Source organism: Perca fluviatilis, chromosome 2 (genome assembly GCF_010015445.1).
Source record: "Perca fluviatilis chromosome 2, GENO_Pfluv_1.0, whole genome shotgun sequence".
Lineage (NCBI taxonomy): Eukaryota > Metazoa > Chordata > Actinopteri > Perciformes > Percidae > Perca > Perca fluviatilis.
This window is the reverse complement of record NC_053113.1, coordinates 30,815,637-30,839,687: the sequence shown is the minus strand read 5'-3', so window position 1 is coordinate 30,839,687 and position 24,051 is coordinate 30,815,637. Positions and strand designations below refer to the sequence as shown.

The 24,051-nt window shown below is 37.9% G+C and overlaps 1 protein-coding gene across 4 annotated transcripts in view; it reads right to left on the bottom strand.

The window, feature by feature from the left end:
* Nucleotides 1-289: 289 nt before the first annotated feature.
* drd2a (dopamine receptor D2a) overlaps nucleotides 290-24,051 on the bottom strand; it is a 45,870-nt gene continuing 22,108 nt past the window's right edge. For all 4 annotated transcript variants that reach the window (XM_039792530.1, XM_039792532.1, XM_039792529.1 and 1 more), the window contains 7 exons: nucleotides 17,373-17,683; nucleotides 9,163-9,272; nucleotides 5,733-5,869; nucleotides 3,577-3,785; nucleotides 2,572-2,658; nucleotides 1,887-2,277; nucleotides 290-1,301 (listed from right to left, as the gene is read on the bottom strand). In XM_039792530.1, coding sequence (XP_039648464.1) covers nucleotides 1,105-1,301; nucleotides 1,887-2,277; nucleotides 2,572-2,658; nucleotides 3,577-3,785; nucleotides 5,733-5,869; nucleotides 9,163-9,272; nucleotides 17,373-17,683 — 1,442 coding nt within the window. In that variant the 3' untranslated portion in view covers nucleotides 290-1,104. The remainder of the gene's footprint in view (nucleotides 1,302-1,886; nucleotides 2,278-2,571; nucleotides 2,659-3,576; nucleotides 3,786-5,732; nucleotides 5,870-9,162; nucleotides 9,273-17,372; nucleotides 17,684-24,051) is intronic.

Here is a 24,051-nt window from a genome sequence, read left to right as displayed (position 1 = left end):
TCAGTTTTGCCAAGTTCACCTCATTCTTACTCAGCAAAGGCCCCGGGGAGCTGCTTCAGGGGTTGCACACATTCACATGATTATACCTCGAAGCTGCAAAGTCCACATACCGGTCATTAGTTTGCCACGGAACAACACGGCAGCAGTGCTCAGAGTTACTTCCAGTAAACATTACTCAAACTGAAAACCATACCTGGGAAAAAAAGAGAGAGGCTGCTGAGTAATGTCAATACATTTATGAGTGTATCTGTATACACACGGCAAACACTGATATTCATGTGGGACTTAACAGTGTCTCAGAACTTCATTTATTGGAAATCTTTTGTAATTTTATGTTAAACATACGTACATTTCATGAGAAGTCAAGTAGAGGAGCAGTGTAGCATGCATCACATTTCCTTGCAGGCGTATAATCACAGTTAATGTTTTAAGAAAACTATGTACAGCAAATAATAATCACAATAATAATCACAATAATAATAATAATAATAATAATAATAATAATAATAATAATAATAATATGTGATTTTTCAATTTATAAAATTGCAAATATGTGGATATTGGCATAGCCACATCATACAGCAAGTAAATTGTCTCTTGTCTTTAACACATTCTAATCAGTAATAGGTTTTAAGATTAAGAGCTCACATATCAGTTTTAACACTGCAATGAACACTGACTTGATATCTATAAGATTTGTAGAAAATTTCCACCATGAAAACACAGCACACACACAATAAATAGCAGTTTGCAACTTGTATGTGTGTGGTATACACAGATGGCTCCTTATGTGACAAATACAATGATTTTAGAGAACAATGTTACATTTGCCTTTTCTCCATGAAACAGGTCATTGTTACAGACATTTCTTGTTTTACATTCAGTGATTTGGAGAACAGGACTCCACAAACAATTCACATGTACTGTAGAGCCAACATGCCTTTCAATAAGACACTTCAATTTTTCAGTCACTCAGCTCCATAACTTTAAAAAGCAGATCGCAGTTTGCAAGGTGCCTTTTCCTTGAGGATGAGGTATTCGCCAGAAGAGATGCTTTTATTTATCGCTCTTCCCTCAGTCTGATCAGACAAGTCATGATGCAGTTTAGCAGTGCAAGATCTTAATGAATGCCTTTCTGAACTCGACATTAAAGGTGGTGTATATAATGGGATTTACAGCACTATTCACGTAGCCCAGCCAAGTGAAAGCATTATACATCTCAGCAGGAACCTTGCATTTTGTGCAGTGGGTGTTCAAGATATGTGTAATGAAAAACGGCAGCCAGCATATGATGAATACACCTGAGGAGATACAAGAAAAATGGGAATATTAGAAAAAGAGCGTCAGAAGAGTGAAGAAGAAGCCGTCTCTTATTCAACACCCAGGTATGGGTAAAAATGGAGTTGGACTCTAAAATGCAAGTATCAGAACGATTTCTTTTCGTTGCATCATTCCCCGTCTTGTCTTCAAGCTTTGTTTTAGATCTTACCAAAAAACACTGAAATGGAAATAACAACACATGCGGAGTCGGCCAAGAACCAGAGAGGGCGGGGGGCTTGTGCAAAAGAAAAACTGCTTTCTAAATTGTACATTACATGATTAGCTTGTGTTAAATTAGAAGAGAAACAAATATTTAGTCTTGATGAGTTTGAACAGTACCCCCGCTGGTTTCATGTTGTAATCACTGCATGGTTTTGCATGTGTGAAGTTTATAACAAAAACATGGTTATTTGGTTGTGGAAATGCTTAATTTCACACAGGGTCAGTTCCACTTCGATGTGCATATTAGATTAAATAGCATTTCGTTAAACTTTAATGCTACTGATTGTAAATTATTTATACCAAATGTGAAATGAAAAAAATCTATTACAATTAAACCAACTTACCAAGGACGATGGCTAACATCTGAGTGGCCTTTTTCTCCTTCTGCTGGGAGATCTTTCTCTTGCTCATGGTTTTCACAGAGGTCTGAGTTTTGCCATTAGGTAAGGCCTGCGTCTGGAAGGCTTTGGCCACAACGGGTGCTGTATCCCTCGGGGCCTCCTTGGTAGGATTGCCGTTCTTTTCTGCTTTCTGGTGCTCCTGAGGGGGTGTGGGAGGTGTGGAAGTGCAGGGGCTAGCGTTGGCCTTGTTAGGCATCAAAAGCTGGTGGCTGGTGGCCGGAGTGTCTCCAAGAGCACACTGTGGTTGCTGCTTCTGTTTCTGGCTGCTGCCACTATTGTTCAGCTCATCCAGCTCCAGATCTTCCCCCTCATTGACTACATCTTTGATGAATACCTAAGCAAGGTCAGGATGAGCAAAAAAAACATGGATTCAGATGGCCTTTTTTTAGTTAGGCAATAGGTGACATTTAAAATAACAGGCAATAAACAAATAAGAAAAGATCACACTTTCAGTCTTTAATTTAGTTTTGCTGTGCTCACAGAAGCAGAAAGGTGCCTTTTCAAGCTATATTTGGTATGGAGAAAAACTTCAAGGTGACACATTGCTAAATCTTTTGCAGGCAAAACAAATATTTTTCCAACAATTAAACTTTTTAGAAAGAAAGTGGAACAAAAAAAGTGCACACACCACTTTCTTCTTGTTGACAGGAAAACTCCCATTAGATTTAACAATCATGGTGCACAACCTCACATCCTCTGGATGAGTGCACTTATCCTGAAATGAAAACAGCTATGTCAGGCAAGGAGAGGGTACAATGTCAAAGCATAACTGACAAAAGGGCTGTCTAAGCACAGGTCCCACAGCCTCCCGGGTTAAATGAGCTCACACCGAGCTCTGGTACAGAAAGGCTGTTTAGCAAGAATCTGATCTGCAGCTTCAACTGCAGCTGCAGGTCCATTTACCTGACAGTGTAAGACATTGTTGGTTATTTTACCAAGATGATGCAAACTCATCCAATAATACAGTATAAGTGGAACTTTATACAAATTATGTTCTTTTCCTCCATAAAGATTACGTACATAATCCTTCAATATGCTGCCATATAACGACTTCGCAGATCATTAAATTATATAGTAATGTGGAGTCTATATTATTCCCTGTAACCTCCCATGCACCCTCACACACACACACACACGCACACACACACATATATAAAGCAATAGTGAAACGTGCCAGTAAATGTAACATTACAGTGGGATTAAAATTGGTCTCCTGGATGGAACCAGTTACAGAGTATTTAATTTACATACAGGTGGGGGGGGGGGGCACTTAAAATGCCTTAGGTGTAACTGAGCCTTGCCCTTTAAATCTCTTGCCTTGAATGTTGTCCACTGTTTTTCCAAAGAAAAATCAATTCTCTTCTTGTCTTGGTTTTTCCCTTTATGTTAGGTTATGTAATGCAAAGACCATCCATAAAACCATTTAGTTGAGAAAATTATTGATTGCAGTTTCATAAAGAAATAGATGAACTCAAAGGGCACACTGTTTTTTTTTCAAACTTATTGAAAAAGACATGATTCTAAAATGTTCAGAAACAGAGCTATGATATATGGTATAATTAAAGTTGTAAGTCAATCTCAGTTTCAAGCTGAAAAGCATTAGTAGTAAACAGCAGCCATATTGCAAGCTCACCTTCAGCGATGTGGCCACATCAGGGTCAGGATCCTGACAGACGCGCTGCTTCGGTTTGGTGTTTACACGTTTTCTGCGCTTCCTCAGGACCACATAAATTTGCACATAAACCAGCAGAGTGATGATGAAGGGAACATAGAAGGACACGATGGAGGAGTATACCACAAAGGCCGGATTGGCGATCACACAGAGAGTATCATCACGAGTAGCTGTGGAGATAAGCACAGGGTGAATGAATAAAGGCCTCAGACTGCATTTTATGTTCCAACTAAAATCGTTTTTTTATGTAGTTTTTTTGTTGTTGCTGTGCCTCTTGGAAAACGTTCTACAATAAAATGGGGAACTTTTTTTCGATTAAACTTGCATCTAAAAACCAAAGGTTGCTTTTTGATTTTAATTGATTTGAAAAATTCATCCAAAAATGTAACAACTCCTGTACCCCCCCCCCCCACCTGGAGGTCATTCACTGTTTTTTCTTTCGCCTGCTCCTTCTTATTGGCTTAGACCATTGCAATCCTTTTACTGTAATTCCAACCAACCTCACTCAGAACTGCCTTATAGCTGATCCAGGAGGCTGCCACAGGGCTTCTATCTGGTGCCAAATGTGGAGATCATATCACCCCAATTTGAGATTCCCTGCACTGGTTGCTTGTTAATTTTAGATTTCACTGATTTACTTTTAAAGCCAGCCAAATTTGCCCTGAGATACATCACTGGCTCCCTTCTCACCAGAACACAAAAACACACACACACACACACACACACACACACACACACACACACACACACACACACACACACACACACACACACACACACACACACACACACACACACACACACACACACAGAGCCATTAATTTAAGATTAGACAATTGTTGCTACACAGATTTAGATAACACCAGAGTCGGCATAGATACTGTAGATGTCATAGTAATTGTGTAGTTCATGCCACAGTAACAACTTGTTATCTTCACACTTCAGGGTGGCTGTGGCTGTCTATTAAAGGAGCAGTCCGATTTCACAAATGAAATTCTGTTAACTTGTGAGGAGGACTCGTACTCAGAACAGTTTATCTTCTGTATCTCTGGCAGGAAATAATATTCCTTTTACAGTAAATAACCCTGTTCAGTTTGAAAGACACGGAAATTACTGGAAATCGAGGATACAGTGTTATTGGAGCTTGAGCCGTCAGCATATCTTGGCCTGTGCTGCTTCAAATTTGATCATTATTTCTTTTATCGGTTTCTCCCAAGCCATCCCTTTTATGGAAGAAACATACTAAATACCTCTTTAATTTTAAACACCTGTCGACATGTTGAACTGTCCCCGAACCCCAAATGCTTCAGATGGCACGCACACAAACTTGCAACTGTGTGTGTGAGAGTTTGTTGCATTTTTGCGTGTGGGTGAATGAGAGGCCCTTTGTAAAGCACTTTGGGTAAAAGCACAATATATTGTACAAGGCAGTCCGCACGTCAGACATACTTGCTTTCCATCCACAGTTAAAAAAAATATTAATAAAAATATTTTAAACATAGATTGCGAAAGCTTAAAAACAAATATTAATTGCTTCCGTTTCAGTGGTTCCTGCTGGTGGTCTCTGCAGCCACTACTCACTTGAAAGCGGTTGTGAGGCTCACAAATCCACACATCTGAGTTCCGGCAGAAATGTCGTTACATCAAGGCACTCAAAGGGATGAGTGGAGCTTCAAAGAGACAGGAATCGAGCCATAGGAGCTGATCAGCAACATGTCTGAGAAGCCCTTTAACTGTAATCCTCTGTAAAAAAAAAACCTCTGTTCTGTAGAATAATCTAAAGGGCTATGGCTCGCTTAAAGTAGTTGTATCAGTATGAAGTACAGTAAAATTTTAATTGCATGGGTAGCTTATATGTACTTCTGCAACACAATTCTGTACTGTGTGCAATGCTGCACATGGGCGCTTACATTGAGATTCTGCTTTAGTATAATTGCAAATATGGGCAAGCATTTAAAAGATACATCAGCTATCTTCACAATGTATATGTGTCTACAATGTATGCTGTACTGTACTGTGCAGTGGATGTACTCATGAATAATTCAGTACTGCACCACTATTGCTCCACCAATTTAGTCTCACACCATGAAGATATGTTTATTATATATATATCTCACCTGTGTTATTTAGGCCAAACAATAGGGGACATGATATGGCGAAAGACAGTACCCACACCACCGAGATCATTACTGTGACCCTTCTCCTGGAGCTGTAGCGAGTGTTGTACAGCATTGGCATTGCAACTGCTGTGTAGCTGTAAGGGGTGAAGAAAAAATTGGTACTTTAATTTGAATGTATTTCTACAAGACAACACAGAAAGCATGAAAAAGAATCTTTGTATAAAATAGTGCAACGCATGGTTTGAATTTATTCATGTTCAATTTGATGAACTAAGGCTTAATGTATCCCCTTTCTGTTGATAGTTCTCTTTCTTCATCAATGGATTTTAGCTCAAAAGATGACAGGGAACATGAAGCCTACAAGTGGTAAAACCAAGAAATGTTGCCTGTCATCTTTGATCGGATCCTTTTTGATGTTTGACCGGCGTTTTGGAAACAGATATGTGCTATGGGCTGCAGTTTACAAGAAGAGGTAGTGTTTTTCTCCCAGGAAATGCTTTATCATTTAACCTTGTTACATTGGTTGACCTTATTAGTGAGCTTGCTGTTATCACCAGGAAATGCATAGCTTTTTACAGTGTCTCATGCATTGATTTCTGTGCAATTTGGTTTGAAAGACTTTGGACATAAATGATGATGGGTAAAGCTTTTAGGAGACTTTGGGTTTCTTTATGCAAACATACAAGGCAAGTCAGGATATCTAAGGTAATTTTATTACATCATGTATGTTGTCATGGATTGTGCAACACACTGTACTAAGGGCTTGGGTAAAATAAGCCTCTCCAATTGGCCCAAAAGTAATAATGCCTAGTGCTGGGGCAAGGCCTTAAGAAATGCGTATTTCTGACGGGCCGATACATTTTTTTGTCTACCTGCTCCTGAATCCCAATTTTTTATTGTATAATGCGGGTGTTATTCCATAATGAAGTGAAAATGTATTACATTTTGACGTTTTATTACATTTTAACATTTTGACGTTTTTTTACATTTTGATGTTTTATTACATAATGCGTTATAGCATATTGCATTGTTATTACATATTGGGTTGTTATTACATAATGTGTTGTTACATGCTGCTTTTAAATTTTTTTTTAACATTTTTACACTGCACTGTAACTTTTATTCTTGGATTTTATACCTGTTATTTTATTATAGCTGTTTTTAGATGATCTTTTTCACATTTTACATAGAAGGGATTATTATTGACAGCTGAGAGTTTATGTTAACATGTTAAACAGTTTTTCATGCTATTTGGAGTAGTGTTTGTATGACTAACTGCATTAACAAAAACTACAGAACATATTTTTGCCTTGCCACAAGTCACTAAAGTGTAACTGCTCTAACAAAATTGTCTTGTAAAATATTTTAGTGCACATTATGACTCACTGATCGCGCGCTGATAGGAAAGTGTGCTTATTGGCAAGTGTGCTTTTTTAACAATTCTGTTAAAAAAACATTTGGCATGTTTATATTCATATCACCTCCTACACAAAAGCAGTTTTGTCTTATGCCTATTAGTCGTCGGCTTATAAAGAGGATGTGAGTTGCTGACTGGAATGGCCAACTCCAACTGCTGTTGTTGTCTTTATTTTTTATTTTTTTAACAATAGATTAACTAACAATCCTATTTTCTGCTCTGCGTTCACAAAATGCCAAAATTAAGTTTCCAACATGTTCACTTTGGTTAATGAAAACAAAATTTGTAGCAAAAGAACCAATCCTTTGATGTATGCATTACGGTGCTGCCTGGAGCAGCTGAAGTGATAAAAGGAAACACATTTGTCTGCGACTCTTATCTGAACTAACTACAAAATCAGCATTATACAGCCAGGGAAAGCAACATGTGCTACTGTCACACTCATCCTTCTAGCAATTAGCATTCACAAGTAGCCTACACAGCAAGCAGGCACAAGTCAGATAAATAATATAAATGTTAATTTAGATGCTATTCCTCTCTGCTTGTAAAATTCATTTCAAACACATGCAAACAATGATCTACCGTGAGATTATTCAGAGTAGCTTTTATTAAGCTTCTCTCCACATGTGAGAGACTTTTGCATTCTAATTCATTCAATTTAGTAAGAGTTGATATTGTCTCCGTGTGTGACCATGGTGAATATTTATTTTGGGTAATGCAGCCAAGCAGAAAATCATGTAAAATTAAAGTTAACAGAACTCCATAAAAATGAAAACCTGGGAAATGTTATGTCCTTGGTATTCTTCAGACGTCACGTAGAGCAAACCAAGCTCTCCCACTTTTAATACATGTTCTAGTTGTCAACATTACATGATTACAGTTCTTTATTGAAAGCTCGAGCTTTACATATTCTCAATGAATGAATCAATAAGTCATCATTCCAGTTAACCAACTAAATAAGTGGATTTATTAAGTCATTAATTATTCCAGGTGAAGGAGGTCTTGTGACATAACAGGTGCTGTCATAGACTGGTATTTTTAAAAGCATTTTATTTTTCTGTGTATTTATCTATAACTGTTATAATCAATAGTTACATCAAATATGTGTAGATACAAGGTCATTGTTTTGTTTTTACAGCAACATTATTGTTTTGGTTTCAGTCTCACCACTCTCATAGAGTCATTTTCAGATGCAGTAGGAATCTGTTTTCAGGGGGAAAGCTCTAATATAAAAAAACTGTACAACTGTACCCACTGATGCTTTTTCTACAGATGTGGTACGTTTCCAAATACAATTCATCACAAGCGGATGAGCTAAAAGTCATATGGAAATTAGATGTCTTTTTAAAGAATGTTTACCACCCTTTAAGTAATTTATTGTGCCATTTATCATATCATCATATTTTATGATTATGCTATTACTACTGCGTATGTTGTTTGTGGAGCCTTTTTCCTTTGTTAGCACGATGTAATTTATTATTTGGCTGCTTATGTGTTTCATTTTGTGAACGTTTTCCTCTGTGGTATGTATTTCTGTTTTATGTATGCATTTACATTAATTACTGGGTGTGTTATCATTTTAGGTGGTCCTGTGATTTTCCCACTTTTGTGATTGATTGATTGTTTGAAGTCTGTAGCTAAAGATACTGCTTTATTGTACAGTATTGTTTATGTTATACCCGGCACTACTTCTTTATTAAAGTTGGTGCTGACTGTATGCAGGAGTCCCCAACCACAGGTTATGCACACTTAGTAGAAATTGCTGCAATTTGACAAATTCACATTTATAACTCTGTAACATCTAGCGGCAAGTAATAAGGACGGGTATGCACTCCCATACCAATTTACGTGAAATAAAGGTGTTGTGTATAGTGTAAAATCCATGTTTGTAAAAGGCATTTAGGTGGGCTAAAAATTTATGTGGGCTTTTATGGTCATGCACTTAAAGATTTCCATTGAAAGTCCATGCAGAAAGCATAACAGGCAGGCCTAAACAATCTGTGCACTCACCGATCAATGCTGATGGCACAGAGATTGAGGATGCTGGCTGTACACATCATCACATCCAGAGTGACAAAGATGTCACAGTGGATTTTGCTAAAGCGCCACTCTCCCACTACCTAGAAGAGAAAAACATCAACAAATGTCAGTTTACAGCAACAGTGAACAGAACAAAGCCACTGCACCTAGTCAGAAATTATGTGTGTTTACTTCTGCAACAAAAAGCGACCTTGAAAATCAAGCCTCCTACATTTATTACATTTCATATTATTTCCACACCGGTGACAGAAAGAGAGAGTGAATAGAGAGCAGAACTGAGTAGGAGAAAATTATAAATTAGGGTAAATGAATGAAGTGAATATATATATATACACACTCACTTAAAGGATTATTAGGAACACCATACTAATACCGTGTTTGACCCTATCCTATCAATATGGGCCAACATTTCTAAATCTAAATCTAAATCAATTTCTTGAATCAATGACACAAAGAATTAAGGCAGTTCTGAAGGCGAAAGGGATCCCTCACACCATTGCACCACCACCACCAGCCTGCCCAGTGGTAACAAGGCATGACAGATCCATGTTGTCATTCTGTTTACACCAAATTCTGACTCTACCATTTGAATGTCTCAACAGAAATTGAGACTCATCAGACCAGGTAACATTTTATTTTTTGAAACATTGTTCAGTTTATTTCTTAGTAGTTGAATTTTTTTATGTTCATACAAAGTTTTAAGCATGTTAAGTTGGCTGAAAATAAAAGCAGCTGAAAGTGAGAGGACGTTTCTTTTTTTGCTGAGTATGTATATATATATATATATATATATATATATATATATATATATATATATATATATATATATACAGTATATACAGTGCCTTGCGAAAGTATTCGGCCCCTTTGAACGTTTCGACCTTTTGCCACATTTCAGGCCTCAAACATAAAGATATAAAACTGTAATTTTTGTGAAGAATCAACAACAAGTGGGTCCCAATTATGAAGTGGAACGAAATTCATTGGCTATTTCAAACTTTTTAACAAATAAAAACTGAAAAAGTGGGCGGCGCAAAATTATTCAGCCCCTTTACTTTCAGTGCAGCAAACTCTCTCCAGAAGTTCAGTGAGGATCTCTGAATGATCCAATGTTGACCTAAATGACTAATGATGATAAATAGAATCCAGCTGTGTGTAATCAAGTCTCCGTATAAATGCACCTGCTCTGTGATAGTCTCAGAGGTCCGTGTAAAGCGCAGAGAGCATCATGAAGAACAAGGAACACACCAGGCAGGTCCGGAGATACTGTTGTGGAGAAGTTTAAAGCCGGATTTGATACAAAAGATTTCGAAGCTTTAAACATCCCAAGGAGCACTGTGCAAGCGATAATATTGAAATGGAAGGAGTATCAGACCACTACAAATCTACGAAGACCCGGCCATCCCTCTAAACCTTCAGCTCATACAAGGAGAAGACTGATCAGAGATGCAGCCAAGAGGCCCATGATCACTCTGGATGAACTGCAGAGATCTACAGCTGAGGTGGGAGACTCTGTCCATAGGACAACAATCAGTCGTATACTGCACAAATCTGGCCTTTATGGAAGAGTGGCAAGAAGAAAGCCATTTCTTAAAGATATCCATAAAAAGTGTCGTTTAATGTTTGCCAAAAGCCACCTGGGAGACACACCAAACATGTGGAAGAAGGTGCTGTGGTCAGATGAAACCAAAATCGAACTGTTTGGCAACAATGCAAAACGTTATGTTTGGCGTAAAAGCAACACAGCTCATCACCCTGAACACACCATCCCCACTGTCAAACATGGTGGTGGCAGCATCATGGTTTGGGCCTGCTTTTCTTCAGCAGGGACAGGGAAGATGGTTAAAATTGATGGGAAGATGGATGGAGCCAAATACAGGACCATTCTGGAAGAAAACCTGATGGAGTCTGCAAAAGACCTGAGATGACTGGGGATTTATTGTCTTCCAACAAGACAATGATCCAAAACATAAAGCAAAATCTACAATGGAATGGTTCACAAATAAACATATCCAGGTGTTAGAACGGCCAAGTCAAAGTCCAGACCTGAATCCAATCGAGAATCTGTGGAAAGAACTGAAAACTGCGCTTTACCAAACGCTCTCCATCCAACCTCACTGAGCTCGAGCGTTTTTTGCAAAGGGAGGAATGCGCAAAATGTCAGTCTCCGATGTGCAAAACTGATAGAGACATACCCCAAGCGACTTACAGCTATAATCGCAGCAAAGGTGGCGCTACAAAGTATTAACTTAAGGGGGCTGAATAATTTTGCACGCCCAATATTTCAGTCTTTTATTTGTTTAAAAGGTTTGAAATATCCAATAAATTTCGTTCCACTTCATGATTGTGTCCCACTTGTTGTTGATTCTTCACAAAAAATTACAGTTTTATATCTTTATGTTTGAGGCCTGAAATGTGGCAAAAGGTCGAAAAGTTCAAGGGGGCCAAATACTTTCGCAAGGCACTGTATTTATAGGCCTATATTAGTAATCCAAATGGTCTGTTATATTCATGTTATCAAAGTAATGTTACACCTGACATAGTGTAAAGTGACATATTATTTAATTTGATAGTTCCGTGACTACATGACATCTTTTCACTGACCACAGTAGGAATTAAATACTATATAGCAAGAGGCACCATCAGTGTTAGTGAGATAATTATCCTTGAACATGTATCCTGGTCTGCAGCCCCATGTGGCTTCCAATCAAAGACATGATCAAAACCTATTTGTATTCATACCTCGGTTGCTCTCTGTTACATGGTCAAACCCCAAGATGAAACTAACATCATCAGTGATCTCTTCACCACTGCCTATCCCTAGCCCCACGCCCCTCCCCTTTTCATCTGTGCCTGAATCTTGTTTTGTTTTGTTTGTTTGTCTTTATTATCTATACCCTGTAAAGCGACTTTGAGTTTGTGAAAAGCGCTATATAAATTCAATTTTTTATTATTATTATTATTATTATTATTATTATTATTATTATTAGTGATGCTCTGACAGGTTTGAGCCATCCGATGCCACCCACCTCACCTGACATTACATACCTACCTGCTTCCTCAACGGCTCTGAAAAGGGCGCAAGAGATGACTGTGTTGTTGGGGGGCAACTCCTACCTCTCCGTGACAGATTAACCTTTGTCCTAGGTCATGTCTTCATAAAAGTAAATGGCTGTATGTTGTTGCTGGTGTCTACAACAGTTGCAGTGATTGCAGAATGATCTGACAGCCTAATGAGCGCACAATCTCTCCTCTCCTCTTGCCCAAATTTAAGAGCCTCATTTAAGAGCTGAAAACCATTGGCTGCAACACAGATCTATTTGTATCAATGTGGAGAAACATATTAAGTGGATATTAATCTGCTTGTCTCAGGCAATAAAATCAAAACAAATATATGCTAAAATAGTATAATTATTATGAAACGTTGACTGTGGGATATAGGCATTCTCAATTTAGTTCTTGCTATTTCACCCCCCAAACACACTTCTCAAACTTAATTTATAACTTCCCACTGTGCATATGTGCATAGCAAATCATCCTTCAGAATGTATCAGCATTCTGATTTAAAATGCAAAGGTAAGGTGTTGGGAAATTGAAAATGCAGTAATGGAGGCTGGGGAATGGAGAAAGTTGTTATAAAGTGCAATTGAGACGTAACTTAAAATCAAGGTGAAATGAAACTGACTTTTTCATCTAAAACTTGTCTGTCTTAATGGCATTCATAATAATAATAATAATAAACAACAAACTTTATAGATATATGTTCATTCATAGCAGAAATGCTGAGGTGCATGCATAAAAACTAATAGAGAAGAATTACAAAGACAACTCAAACAGCTGTTAAAAAGCACATAGCATACATTATTTGAACATATTACATGTCTAATGAAAAATACTACTCAGCATTAATCTACGCGCCACAATGTTGGATGGACATCTTTACTGACAAGAAGGAATAATGATATCATGATATTTATCTCCAAACCACAGATACGCACTAATCTTTTTAACTCTTGAAATTAATTTAATTAATTCTCTTTTAGAGCCTGATTGTTGGTTGTCTGGCTTTTTATGTGTTGTTATATGTGTTGTTCTTGTATGCAGGTTTTGCCGTTGTTTGAGTATAAATGTTTCTTCTCAGGTCTCTCTTTATCTCAATGAGACTACCTTAAAATACTTAAAATTACTGCATGAGCATAATACATGCAGAAATAATATTTTGAATACAATGATTATTAATGGCATTCCTCATGTTTTTTTATTAATTTGCTAGTCTTGAAAAGACAGTTCTGAAGCCTGTCCAAAAGGTGAAATTCAACTATAAAAAAGGTGTATTTTAATTCACCTTGATTTTAAACAAGCTCTGAACCTCAAGCCATGCATAAAGTTCTCTCCATATGCTCACTAAATCAGTCACACTTTACAAAAAGTGAAAACTGTGGTAATGAATGCTAATTCAGCATTTAATAATAAAGGGCAAGTTGAATGCCCTGCCCACACTCTGTGACTAAGCTCTCACAAAAGTTCATGCTGATACATAATTAACACAAGAAACTTCACGGTCATGGTCAGCGAGACTGGAATTAAGAAAATAAAATGTCTGTACATAGATAAAGAAGAAAAAGGATGTGTATGTGGTGGGATTGGAGGTAGTTATGTGTAATAAAGAAGAGATGAACAAAACCAAAATATTGCTACCAAACACTGAACAAATACTGACAAGTGTTTGTTGTTATTCTCTGAAGATGCACATGATTTTAGGTTGTGTCTCTGATTGCAGGAGCATTTCCTGAAGAACGCGAAATGAATAAATAAAAACCTCCATGATAAAGCTGTTGTGAGCGTCCATCAGCATATTTAAGGTCACCTTCCCTTTCACAATTCAAATCTAGAGGATAAGATTATAAACTGGATTCTCAGAAAATGTTTAAATATCCACATTTCCACTTCTGCTAAATAATTTATTTGCAAGGATTTATACCAGTCCAATTGCTACTGTCTCAGTTTATCCTACTTCACATTAGCAGGAGGCAGACACAACACACCTAACATATTCTGGATAATCCATTTTGACTTTGACACTTTTAACGGTAGGGATCGGGCCGGTCAGATCATACAAATTAGCATGGAAACGTTTACAAGCAGCATCTCTAATCATTAAAGTAAGCTAAATCTTTATAGAAAACACTCATCAGGTTAGATCAATATAGCCTACATCATTTAAAAAGCAACGAAGCCTGCAGGGACTGCCGAGGGCCAGTTAAACGTCCGTGCGGGTTTCTAAATCGGAGAAAATAACTAATTCATGTGGGTGGAAGGTGGAAGTGGAAGACGTTAAGCTCACAGGCTGATTCGGATAAAAAGCCGATCCACGCATTAATAATAGATAGCGTTTCTGTTTGTGTGTATATAATATAGACCTAGCCTTTATATTTGTATAGTTCTTTTCATACAAACATTTGTAGTGTTTTACACAAAAAAAAATTTATAGGCTATAGCCATACTGTATAGGCTATTATAAATATATAGGCATATGTGTGTGTGTGTGTGTGTGTGTGTGTGTACAGCAAATAATAATGTACGACCCCCGTACATTCTTATCACATTTTGCCACGTTGTGAGTTGAACTCAAAGTAATTATATAGAAGTGGCCATGAACACGGTAGAGAGAGAACATAAATTGCAGCGTATGACAAAACAATGGACAGCAGATGCAGGGAATTGGGAAAAGGGCTGTATGACATATGGAGTCTTGTCTATGTAAGAAACTGAACTGAACAGTTTTCCATTTCATCTTCACACAATCAATAAACACTGCAGCCCCCTCCTCCCAATGAAATAATAATCATGGCAGTCTCTGATCTAGATTTGAAATCCTTCAGCTCACATACATAATTTGGTGACACAATTTGTAATTTAAATGTGTCTAAATTTACCCATCAAATAAATAAGTCAATAAAAATACCAACAACCCCATATTGTAGATCCACCCTGATTGATCCTACGTGCAACAGACCTCATAAGTATCCAGTTTAAATAATCTTAAGGATTTTGCAACAGAACAGATTAGAAAAAAGTTTAATGACAAATTATGTCAAAGGATGAATTCAAAAATTGCACATGCTGCTCTTAAAGGGGCACTCCACAGATTACACCACGCTGACAGTTTACTCGTCATTAGGAGTTCTACTCAGCCTGTGAAAACAGTTGTATAATGTCATCTGTGACTCTGGTGGAAGCTCTCTAAAGCTCTCTAAACCCTGAGGATGTCATAGTGATGTCATCTCAGTTTGGGTCTGGAGTAGACTAAACATTTACATTAACAGAAAGCCTGTGTTACAAACTGAGGGCACAGAGTTTGAAAAAAGTGAGTATTTACTAGGGAGGGAGGATGAAATGAAATGTTATTAATTTGCGTAATGGGACATGTAGGACTGTGGCGCTTGACTCATACGAGGGACTACACTACAAAATATCTCAGAATCTGTAACTTTGATTTTGATTCCTTTTTGAAATCCAACTCTTGTGAGTCCCCTACCTTTATGGAATTGCAATACCAAATCACTGGAATACCCCTTTAATCCACAATGTTTGGTGCTTGCTCATGTCCTCATTTGGAAGAAAGTGACAATAGGGGGTTTCTCCAAAGATAAACACAAAAAAGCAGGGGAAGCCAGCAAAAACTAGAGCGCAGCTAATGACTCAATCAGTGCTCTTGTAACCTAATGCTGTGTTTGTCTCCACCAATACAAAGGAAGCCTAACTGTCTAATTTGTGTCCAAAAACATGCTGTTACTTATATTCGATGAAAGTTTCAGAGCAGTTGCAGCGCTTACCACACTCCAAATGTGTTGTCCACCTGTGCAAATCAAACACTTTACACCAATGGAGATCTTTTCTGCCATTATATTAAAATCAATATTTTATTGAGAACGTTACGTGATAACACTTCCAACTTTTCCATAATACTTTGATGTGGGCTCCCGCCGTGTGGACCCAGCTGCCCACATCGACAGAGAGAGCAAGTAAACAATTCTAATAAAAACAAACAGTATGCAGGTTGCATACTATATGGATAAACAAGCTTTAGTCTGATAATTGGTGCCAATGACGATCACAAACAAGTTTTCTTGTTTATTGGTAACAGAATAGTAATCTATTACACTCACCACTTATAAAAAATATTCATATCCCTGTAAGATTACTGTTGCAGTGACCCATTGCCAGTCCCCACTGTGCTGTATGTACAAACAAACATACATGGAGACAGGCAAAGACCATGACATCCTATAGATTTATACACTCTGATCTGAGGGATAATCTTCATGACTCACTGAGAGGTACAGGAGGATTAGAGTGCCTGTAGTCTTAGATTGCCTTTCTCTACATCAGACAGCGTGACCTAAAGCCTGATGATCAGAAATAAACCCGGGGATGGGAAGATAGACCGAAGAAATGAGCAACGATCAGAAGAGAGAGAGACTTTTCTGAAAGATAGCCCACATCCTGTTTTCTATTGATTTAGTAGATTGGAGATGATTTTATGTTGTTCTGTTTTAGGTTGCACTGGTTAGCAGGCATCGACGTGTTGCTTTAAAAACACAGGTCTGCATTTTCCCACACAGCAGCGAATGCAAAATGATATATCCAAGAATTAGGAAGAATTATTCATAAACATCCGACCTCTGACTGAATAGACCGGCCTAACATTTTGATGTTGTCACATAGTGTTGCTACATTACGGCCCTTACCACTATAGGCCTGATCTTTACAATGCTGATCTTGTTTCACCTTGAGCCTTTGATCTACTGTTAGCTCCGGCCGGCTTGCTTGGCTCAAACCCTTTTCCCCAGTAATTTGCTGGCACCACGTTTCATATTAAGCCCTGCTGTATGTTTAATATGCTTAGTTATTTTTTAACCTCTTGATGCCAAAGTGAATTCTCTATCTCTTATCTATTGTATATAATATAGTTGTTGAAGGCTGAATAATATACTGCAAGTCTGCAAATCACTTTCTTTTGTTTTCAATGACACAAGATGAAAAAGAGGTATACTGTAGGTCTACAGATAAGGAGAGCTGCAGGGCATATGAGGTTATTTATTTGTCTTCCAGTATGTGCAAAGAGTATACATGTGTGAAAATGTTTTGTGGGTGTGTGTGTATCTCTGCTGTCCTACCTCTAAGTAGACGACCCATGGCATAACCAGTGTGGCCACCAGAAGGTCAGCAACAGCCAGGCTGACGATCAGGTAGTTGGTGGTGGTCTGCAGGGCCTTCTCTCTGGACACAGCTATGCACACCAGCACGTTGCCGAAGACGATGACAAAGATGAGCAGAGTAAGCAGCATGGCATAGTAGTTGTAAGGGTGCTTGTGCTCTTGATCTGTTTCGTTGAAGCTCCATGTTCCATTATCATTGAAACTGTCATTGTAGGCATACTGGGTAAAGACATCCATTAGCTGTGAGTGACGAAGGCCAAGAACGGGCCCTGCAAAACACGCAGACACACAGAGAGAAAACAGCATTTGTATGTAGTTGTATTCATGTGAATGTAAATGTGTGTAGTAACAGTTTTATGAAGAAAACTAAAACTGTGACGTTTTGGTATAATCTGTATTCATGCAATAATTGCTATGCAGAAGCAATTTGTCTTTTATAGTAATCTTTTAAACCCTGTGCACCGAGTAATGGGAGCATCTTTATTTTAAATTATTGGGGAGATTCCAAATGTGTATAAAATGATGTTGAAGGCATTTACCATAGTTCCATCTAATACAACTATAGCTAATAAAACCCTGGAATGAATTTAAAGGGAATAATCAAGACTATAAGAAGTTCATTTAGGGAACTGGCAGAATAACTGGCATAAAACTACTCAAAAACCTACATAACCTACAAAGTCTACATTCACCAAAACATATTGTGATATTAAAGTTATGCATTTCCCCCAGTGCAGAACATTCTTTCTTTTACAACTACTAAAACAATTGTAACACAACATAAAAAGGTAATCTGTGGGGCAGGGGCGTGCACAGACATTTTGGAGGGCAGGGGCTCAAGTGAAGGGCAAATAATTATTAAATAATTATTTATTAACAAAACGTCACAACTCTGACTTCCTAACCAATTTATTTTAATTCCCTCACGCTCACACAATTGTTCAACACGCAACAGATGTCTACAAAAATAATCAGTTCACAGAAAGACCATGGTCTTCTTTAGTATTCACTGGGTTTATCACAAGAGCAGGCAACAGCAGAATTAGGGCTACCGCTGTCTGAAAATACTGGTTAGCTGATTGGATAAACCATCTGTCTATCACCACCTAACCCACCTCAAAACCAACGCTGATTGACCCGGTCGTTTGGCTAACGGCTCCAAATTTTCTCTATCTCAAGATGCCAGACTGATCTGCGAGTGGAAAACTGGAGCTCGCGAGATCAGGACGGTCTCACGAGGCTAGCCCTCCCCTACAAAAACTTAACATCCTTAGATTAAGATCTGTGCACTGCATACTTAAACTGATTATTACAAACAATTAATGTTGTTTAGTATAATGAATATGTTTTTTAACAGAAGAATAAGTAGTGACCACTAAAAAGGTTTAATTACAACTAAATCTGAGTTTACAGTGTGCATTTTGCTTAAAACACCATATATACTGTAAGCATAAGGCATATCGTTACAGCCTGGATATTCCTGGGTGATGACTATAGTTGGTGTCATTTCTTTGTTTGCTTACAATGACACTAATCTTAAGTTTTAATGTACATCACTGAGTAGATTTGACACTACATATCATCCTGCTCTTTTATGAAGCTGTCTCATCTTTTTAGAATAACGTGAAAAACACACAGACACATCCTATTTTACCAAACCCTTAGCAGTGCAGTTCCCTCCTACCTGTCTAGATTAATGTTTATGTCATCCTCCGTTTTCCCAGCTCCATTTTCACTCCCTCATTCCCGCTAACTCACACCGTAATTGGTTCTCCAGCATTTCAGGCTGCTGCTCCCGCTGACTTAAATCTACTTAACATCCTCATCTACATTTAGCTCTTTTTATTGCTGCACCTAATTCCATTTCCACAATCCAACAATTATTTTCTTACACTTGTAATTGTTTTTATAGAATGTTTTTGTCTTCTTGATTCTACCTTGTTGTAGTTGTTATGACTGTTATCTGTCACTGTTGCCTCTTGCAAGGGCATGACTGTAGAAATCTGGTTGAAAAAAGTTAAAGAGGGAATGAATGATATGGAGTAAGTGTTTTTTAATGCATTCTGTGTCTGAAATATGTCAGGCAATAAAGTATTTGCACAGAAGGTGACATGAACAACTTCAAAGTCCTGCTTTGATTAGGCGAACACTTTCAGTACATCAATATATTTTATAATTGTATCTCAGGTGATCTTCAGGTGACACAGTGACATTAGGCTCACGAAAAGGACTCTGACTTTGCAGTTCCAAATTGCAAATTGTCTTTAGTTAAGGCCCCTCTGTTGTAGACCTACTTCTGTTTTGAGTCAGTTTTATGATATTTGACCAGACAAACTTTCAAAACACAAACAAATGATCCTAACACTGGCATGTTAAAATGTTCTGATTTAATTCCATATTTATCGATCCCCAAGTGGTTGTAGGGGAAGCAGAAAAGGCACAATCCAGGATGCATCATGCTTCATGATCAAAGATTTTTTTTCAAGTCTGTCTTAAAACAGCACTCACACACTGATATGGACATTAAAACAGCTTATAGCTGCTATAATAATTCCTCCTCTCCATACAGGCAATGAAGATATGTCTTCCTTATGAAATTCTAATTTAAAAGATGGGAGACAAAATCAAGTTCTTGGTAAAACTCCTTAGTTCAGCCGAAGCTAATTTTGAGCAGACTTAGAGAAATCAAGAGGATATCTTCCAAAGACAGTCTTTTAGTACAACATTCTCGATTTTCTATGTGTTAATATCCCTCACCTCAGTCAGGAAACAGTAGTGTCTATGAAAACAGAGGGGAGTTTGTACTACAAGGGTTGTAACTTTGGAAAATATCCTCATTATATGGCTAACAGACTGACAAATCCTCATATTAGCTTTACAGTAAACTGCAGAATCCAATTTTACAGTTTTAAAGCAATGGCTGGTTTTGGTCCTCAATCTCTTTACAGCCATTATGGAGAGGAGGGAGAATTATGGAAGCAGAAATAACAGCTTCACTGTAAATATATAATATATACATATGTATATATGTATACATATGTATAAAGTTGGACTTTTATCTTTTTTTTTTTACATATCCTTAAATTCCTGTTGTTGCTATGAATGGTTTTCTTTCTATAAAGCATGATTCTTTTCTCTTAAGCACTTTGAGTTTACATGTAATGAAATGTGCTAGATAAATAATTGCAATATTTTCTTATGTCTACATGTACAGATTTACATGACCAAATGCAATACATCCAGGTTATTTTTTAGCAAATGTGACACGTGAAGCAATGTTTTGGTTTAAGATTTTCCAGTCAGTGGTTATCTTCATGTGGGGTTTCAATTATTTATTGTAGTCTAAAAAACACTCTGCACCACAGCTTTCTTTCACCTCCTCAAGCTTAACTGGAACTCTTGAACTAAGTGTTGCAGCAATGCAGATGCTTTTTTTCATTTGTTACATTCATCTTCTTGCAGTAATCATTGACTTATGAAGGCCAATTTATTTTGTGCTCTTTTGCACCCTATATGAGCATGGAGTGTTCTTATTCAGAGGACCATGAAAATCTCTGTTGTTTTTGAAGAACCTCAAGGATTATCAGAACACGTTTTACTTGTGAAGGACATACCCTTTTAGCAATTAGTTTATAGGGTCCAGAAATGTATAACCTACAATACATCTGAATGACACTGCACTTGATTAGATTAGACTTTCAAAAAGGTGTGTCCACTTGTTGCTTTAACCTTGACTGTGAATGTTAAGACCTTAAAAAATAATTATTTTCTCTCTCTGCTGTTTTAAGATCAGCTTGTCAATACAGAGCATAGACATGCAAAAGTGACCAGATAACAGAAGGATGGACACAACTAAATACATACTGTACACTGCAACATGAAAGACATCTAGCATTCTTGAGCCCAAGAGACAGCTAAATGAATAACAACAGTTACCAGAGGAGGGCAGAGGAAAGCCTCAGTGAAGGAAAGAAGAAAGATTTATAGAGAAGAAAGAAAGGGGTGAGTGAGGGAAGAGTGTTCCTGTTAGGATGTGTAAGCATTGCTCTGGGGCACCAGTCTGTGTGTGTACCCTGCAGATGCCCTGTGCTGTCTAATCTCATTTATTTGTCCGCTCTACTTCTTTACTTACAGTATGTGAAACTATTCTCACTGCTGGCCGGATAGCTGGTGCTTGCTTATAAACAAAAACCTTGGCTCCTTCCCTGCTGCCTCCAATCTTTTCTATTCTTTAAATGACTCCTCTGTGACCTGAAGGCTACCTGATTATGATAATAATCATGTCCTTCTCCACAGGTAAGTCAGAGGTTAAACAAAAGAACCCAAAACTGATTTAGTGTCTTGCACAAGGAATCTTAAATATAGTGGATACCTGCAGAATGTTAAAACAAGAACCACTGTCCCTTGTTTAAATGCAGTGTCACTAAAGCGATCTTCTAGGCAACAACCACATCTTTGAGCAGATTCAGAATTTGTGTGTGTACTTAGGGACTAACACTAACCCAGATCCCTCCCACCTTTGCACATGCATTTACCATCCAGTAGCAGCTGCTAATGCTAATCCCTTATTGCCTTCCCACTAGAGCGTTATGGAGAAAATCAAATATCACGATATTTTTCACCAAATACATCAATATCGATATTGAGGTAACATTGTAGGGTTGCCTATTGATGCTTTCACACAATATTTACACAATGAGATTGATATACAGTATAATCATTAGTAATGTGGATATAATGAGTGGGTAAAGGCAAATAAAAGAACAGCTAGAACATCTAAAGTATTCATTCAAAGGTCTAATGTTACAGTCATAAATGGCCATTTTACTGGTTGGAGAAATAGCTGAGGCAGTCAGCTTCTTTGTAGTCTATATCAACAACGTTTCACTTCCTGGATTGTTCAGGTGCTGCCAAAGATTCTGCCAGATGTCCCTCATTTCGGCCAGATGTCAGTCACTTTCCACTTTCTTTGTGTTGCCATTTTAAATTCCGGTCGATTTATGAAGACTATGGTTAACCTTTTCTCAGATCTCTGCAGGGTAAATCCAGACAGCTAGCTAGACTATCTGTCCAATTTGAGTTTTTGCACGACTAAAACAACTTTTGAAGGTTCCACCAAAACAAGTTCCTTCCCGAGGCTATTTTGCAGAGGAACCGTTGCTCCGTCTGGTGCCTACCGCCCAAGACGATTGTGATTGGTTTAAAGAAATGCCAATAAACCAGTGCACGTTTTTTCTCCCATCCCGGAATGCTGTGTGGCAACATGGCATCATGACTTTGCATAAACATACTGTACACGCCACTTTCCTAAAGCCAAATGCCGGTTATCTGTACGCATTTTGAGCTTTCCACGTGTATGTCTACGCTGTATACAGTGGATGTAAACATACACACCACGTGGCGTCTTATCGCGAGAACGTGCCGTACTATCGCGAGAACAACGTCACGCGTGTAAAATAAAAAAAAAGTTTGGGTTTAGGAAAAGAACATTGGGAAAGGCTTTAGTAACACAAAAAACGACAAAAACACGACGGTGACCAACGTCACACGCTTAGGAAAACAATAAACGGTTGGGTTTAGGAAAGAAACATTGGGGAAGGCTTATAAAAAAAGAAAAATTAACAAAAAAAAAAGAAAAGAAAAACGGTTGACAAACTCCACACAAGGGACGCGATCCCGGCTATCCTGGGTAAAAGCCCTGTGTTTTACTTATCCACCCCAACCAACTAGCCTCCACAGAGTTACGTCCTTTTATACTACTCGCTACTGCGAAACGTCACACATAATGTAGGTCAATGGCGGCCGAAATGGGGTTGATAAACACGTTAAAAAGCGATTATGCGTCTTGATAACACGCAAAAACGGCATACGAATTGGCGTGTCATACATACGCCACTTCATGAGATCAGTCTGTGTGTGGACTAACCAGACCCTCCCCTACAGCGCTGTGGAGGAAGGTCTGGCAATGCGAGACTAGCTTCTTTGTAATTGGGATAACAGTTGAGAATATCACCAAACTGTTTCAGAGCCAGAATCCAAAAGCAACATGGTGACAGTCTACAAAGCTACTGTATCAAGGTTGTTGTAAATTGACTGACTGAAAAAAACAACTCTCAAACCAGAACACTGAAACAGAATTGACAGTGTGCACTTGAAAGAATTTCTTCAAAATGTACTCATTATAAACATACTACAAACAAGATGATACCTCAGATCCACACAACAAACCACCAACCTAGTTCCTTCTTGAAACTACTACCACAACTTTAGTGAAAATGACATGGAACTGATTCAAGTCAAGTCAAGATTATTTATACAGCCCAAAATCACAAATCACAAATTTATCTCAAGGGACTTAAAAATCATCTGTAGGATAACAAGGACTATAGGTATTAGGGTTAATAGAATAGAATAGAAACTAAGAACGACCCGCCTGAACAGGTACAAGTAGAGCTGGGAGATATGGAGAAAATCAAATAGCATGATATTTTTGACCAAATATATCAATATTGAAGCGATATTGTAGGATTGACTATTGATGCTTTCACAAATTATTTACATAATGAGATTTTTGATAATCATTAGTAATGTGGATATAATGACTAAGTGAGTACAGCTAGAACAGTCTGAAAAGTTC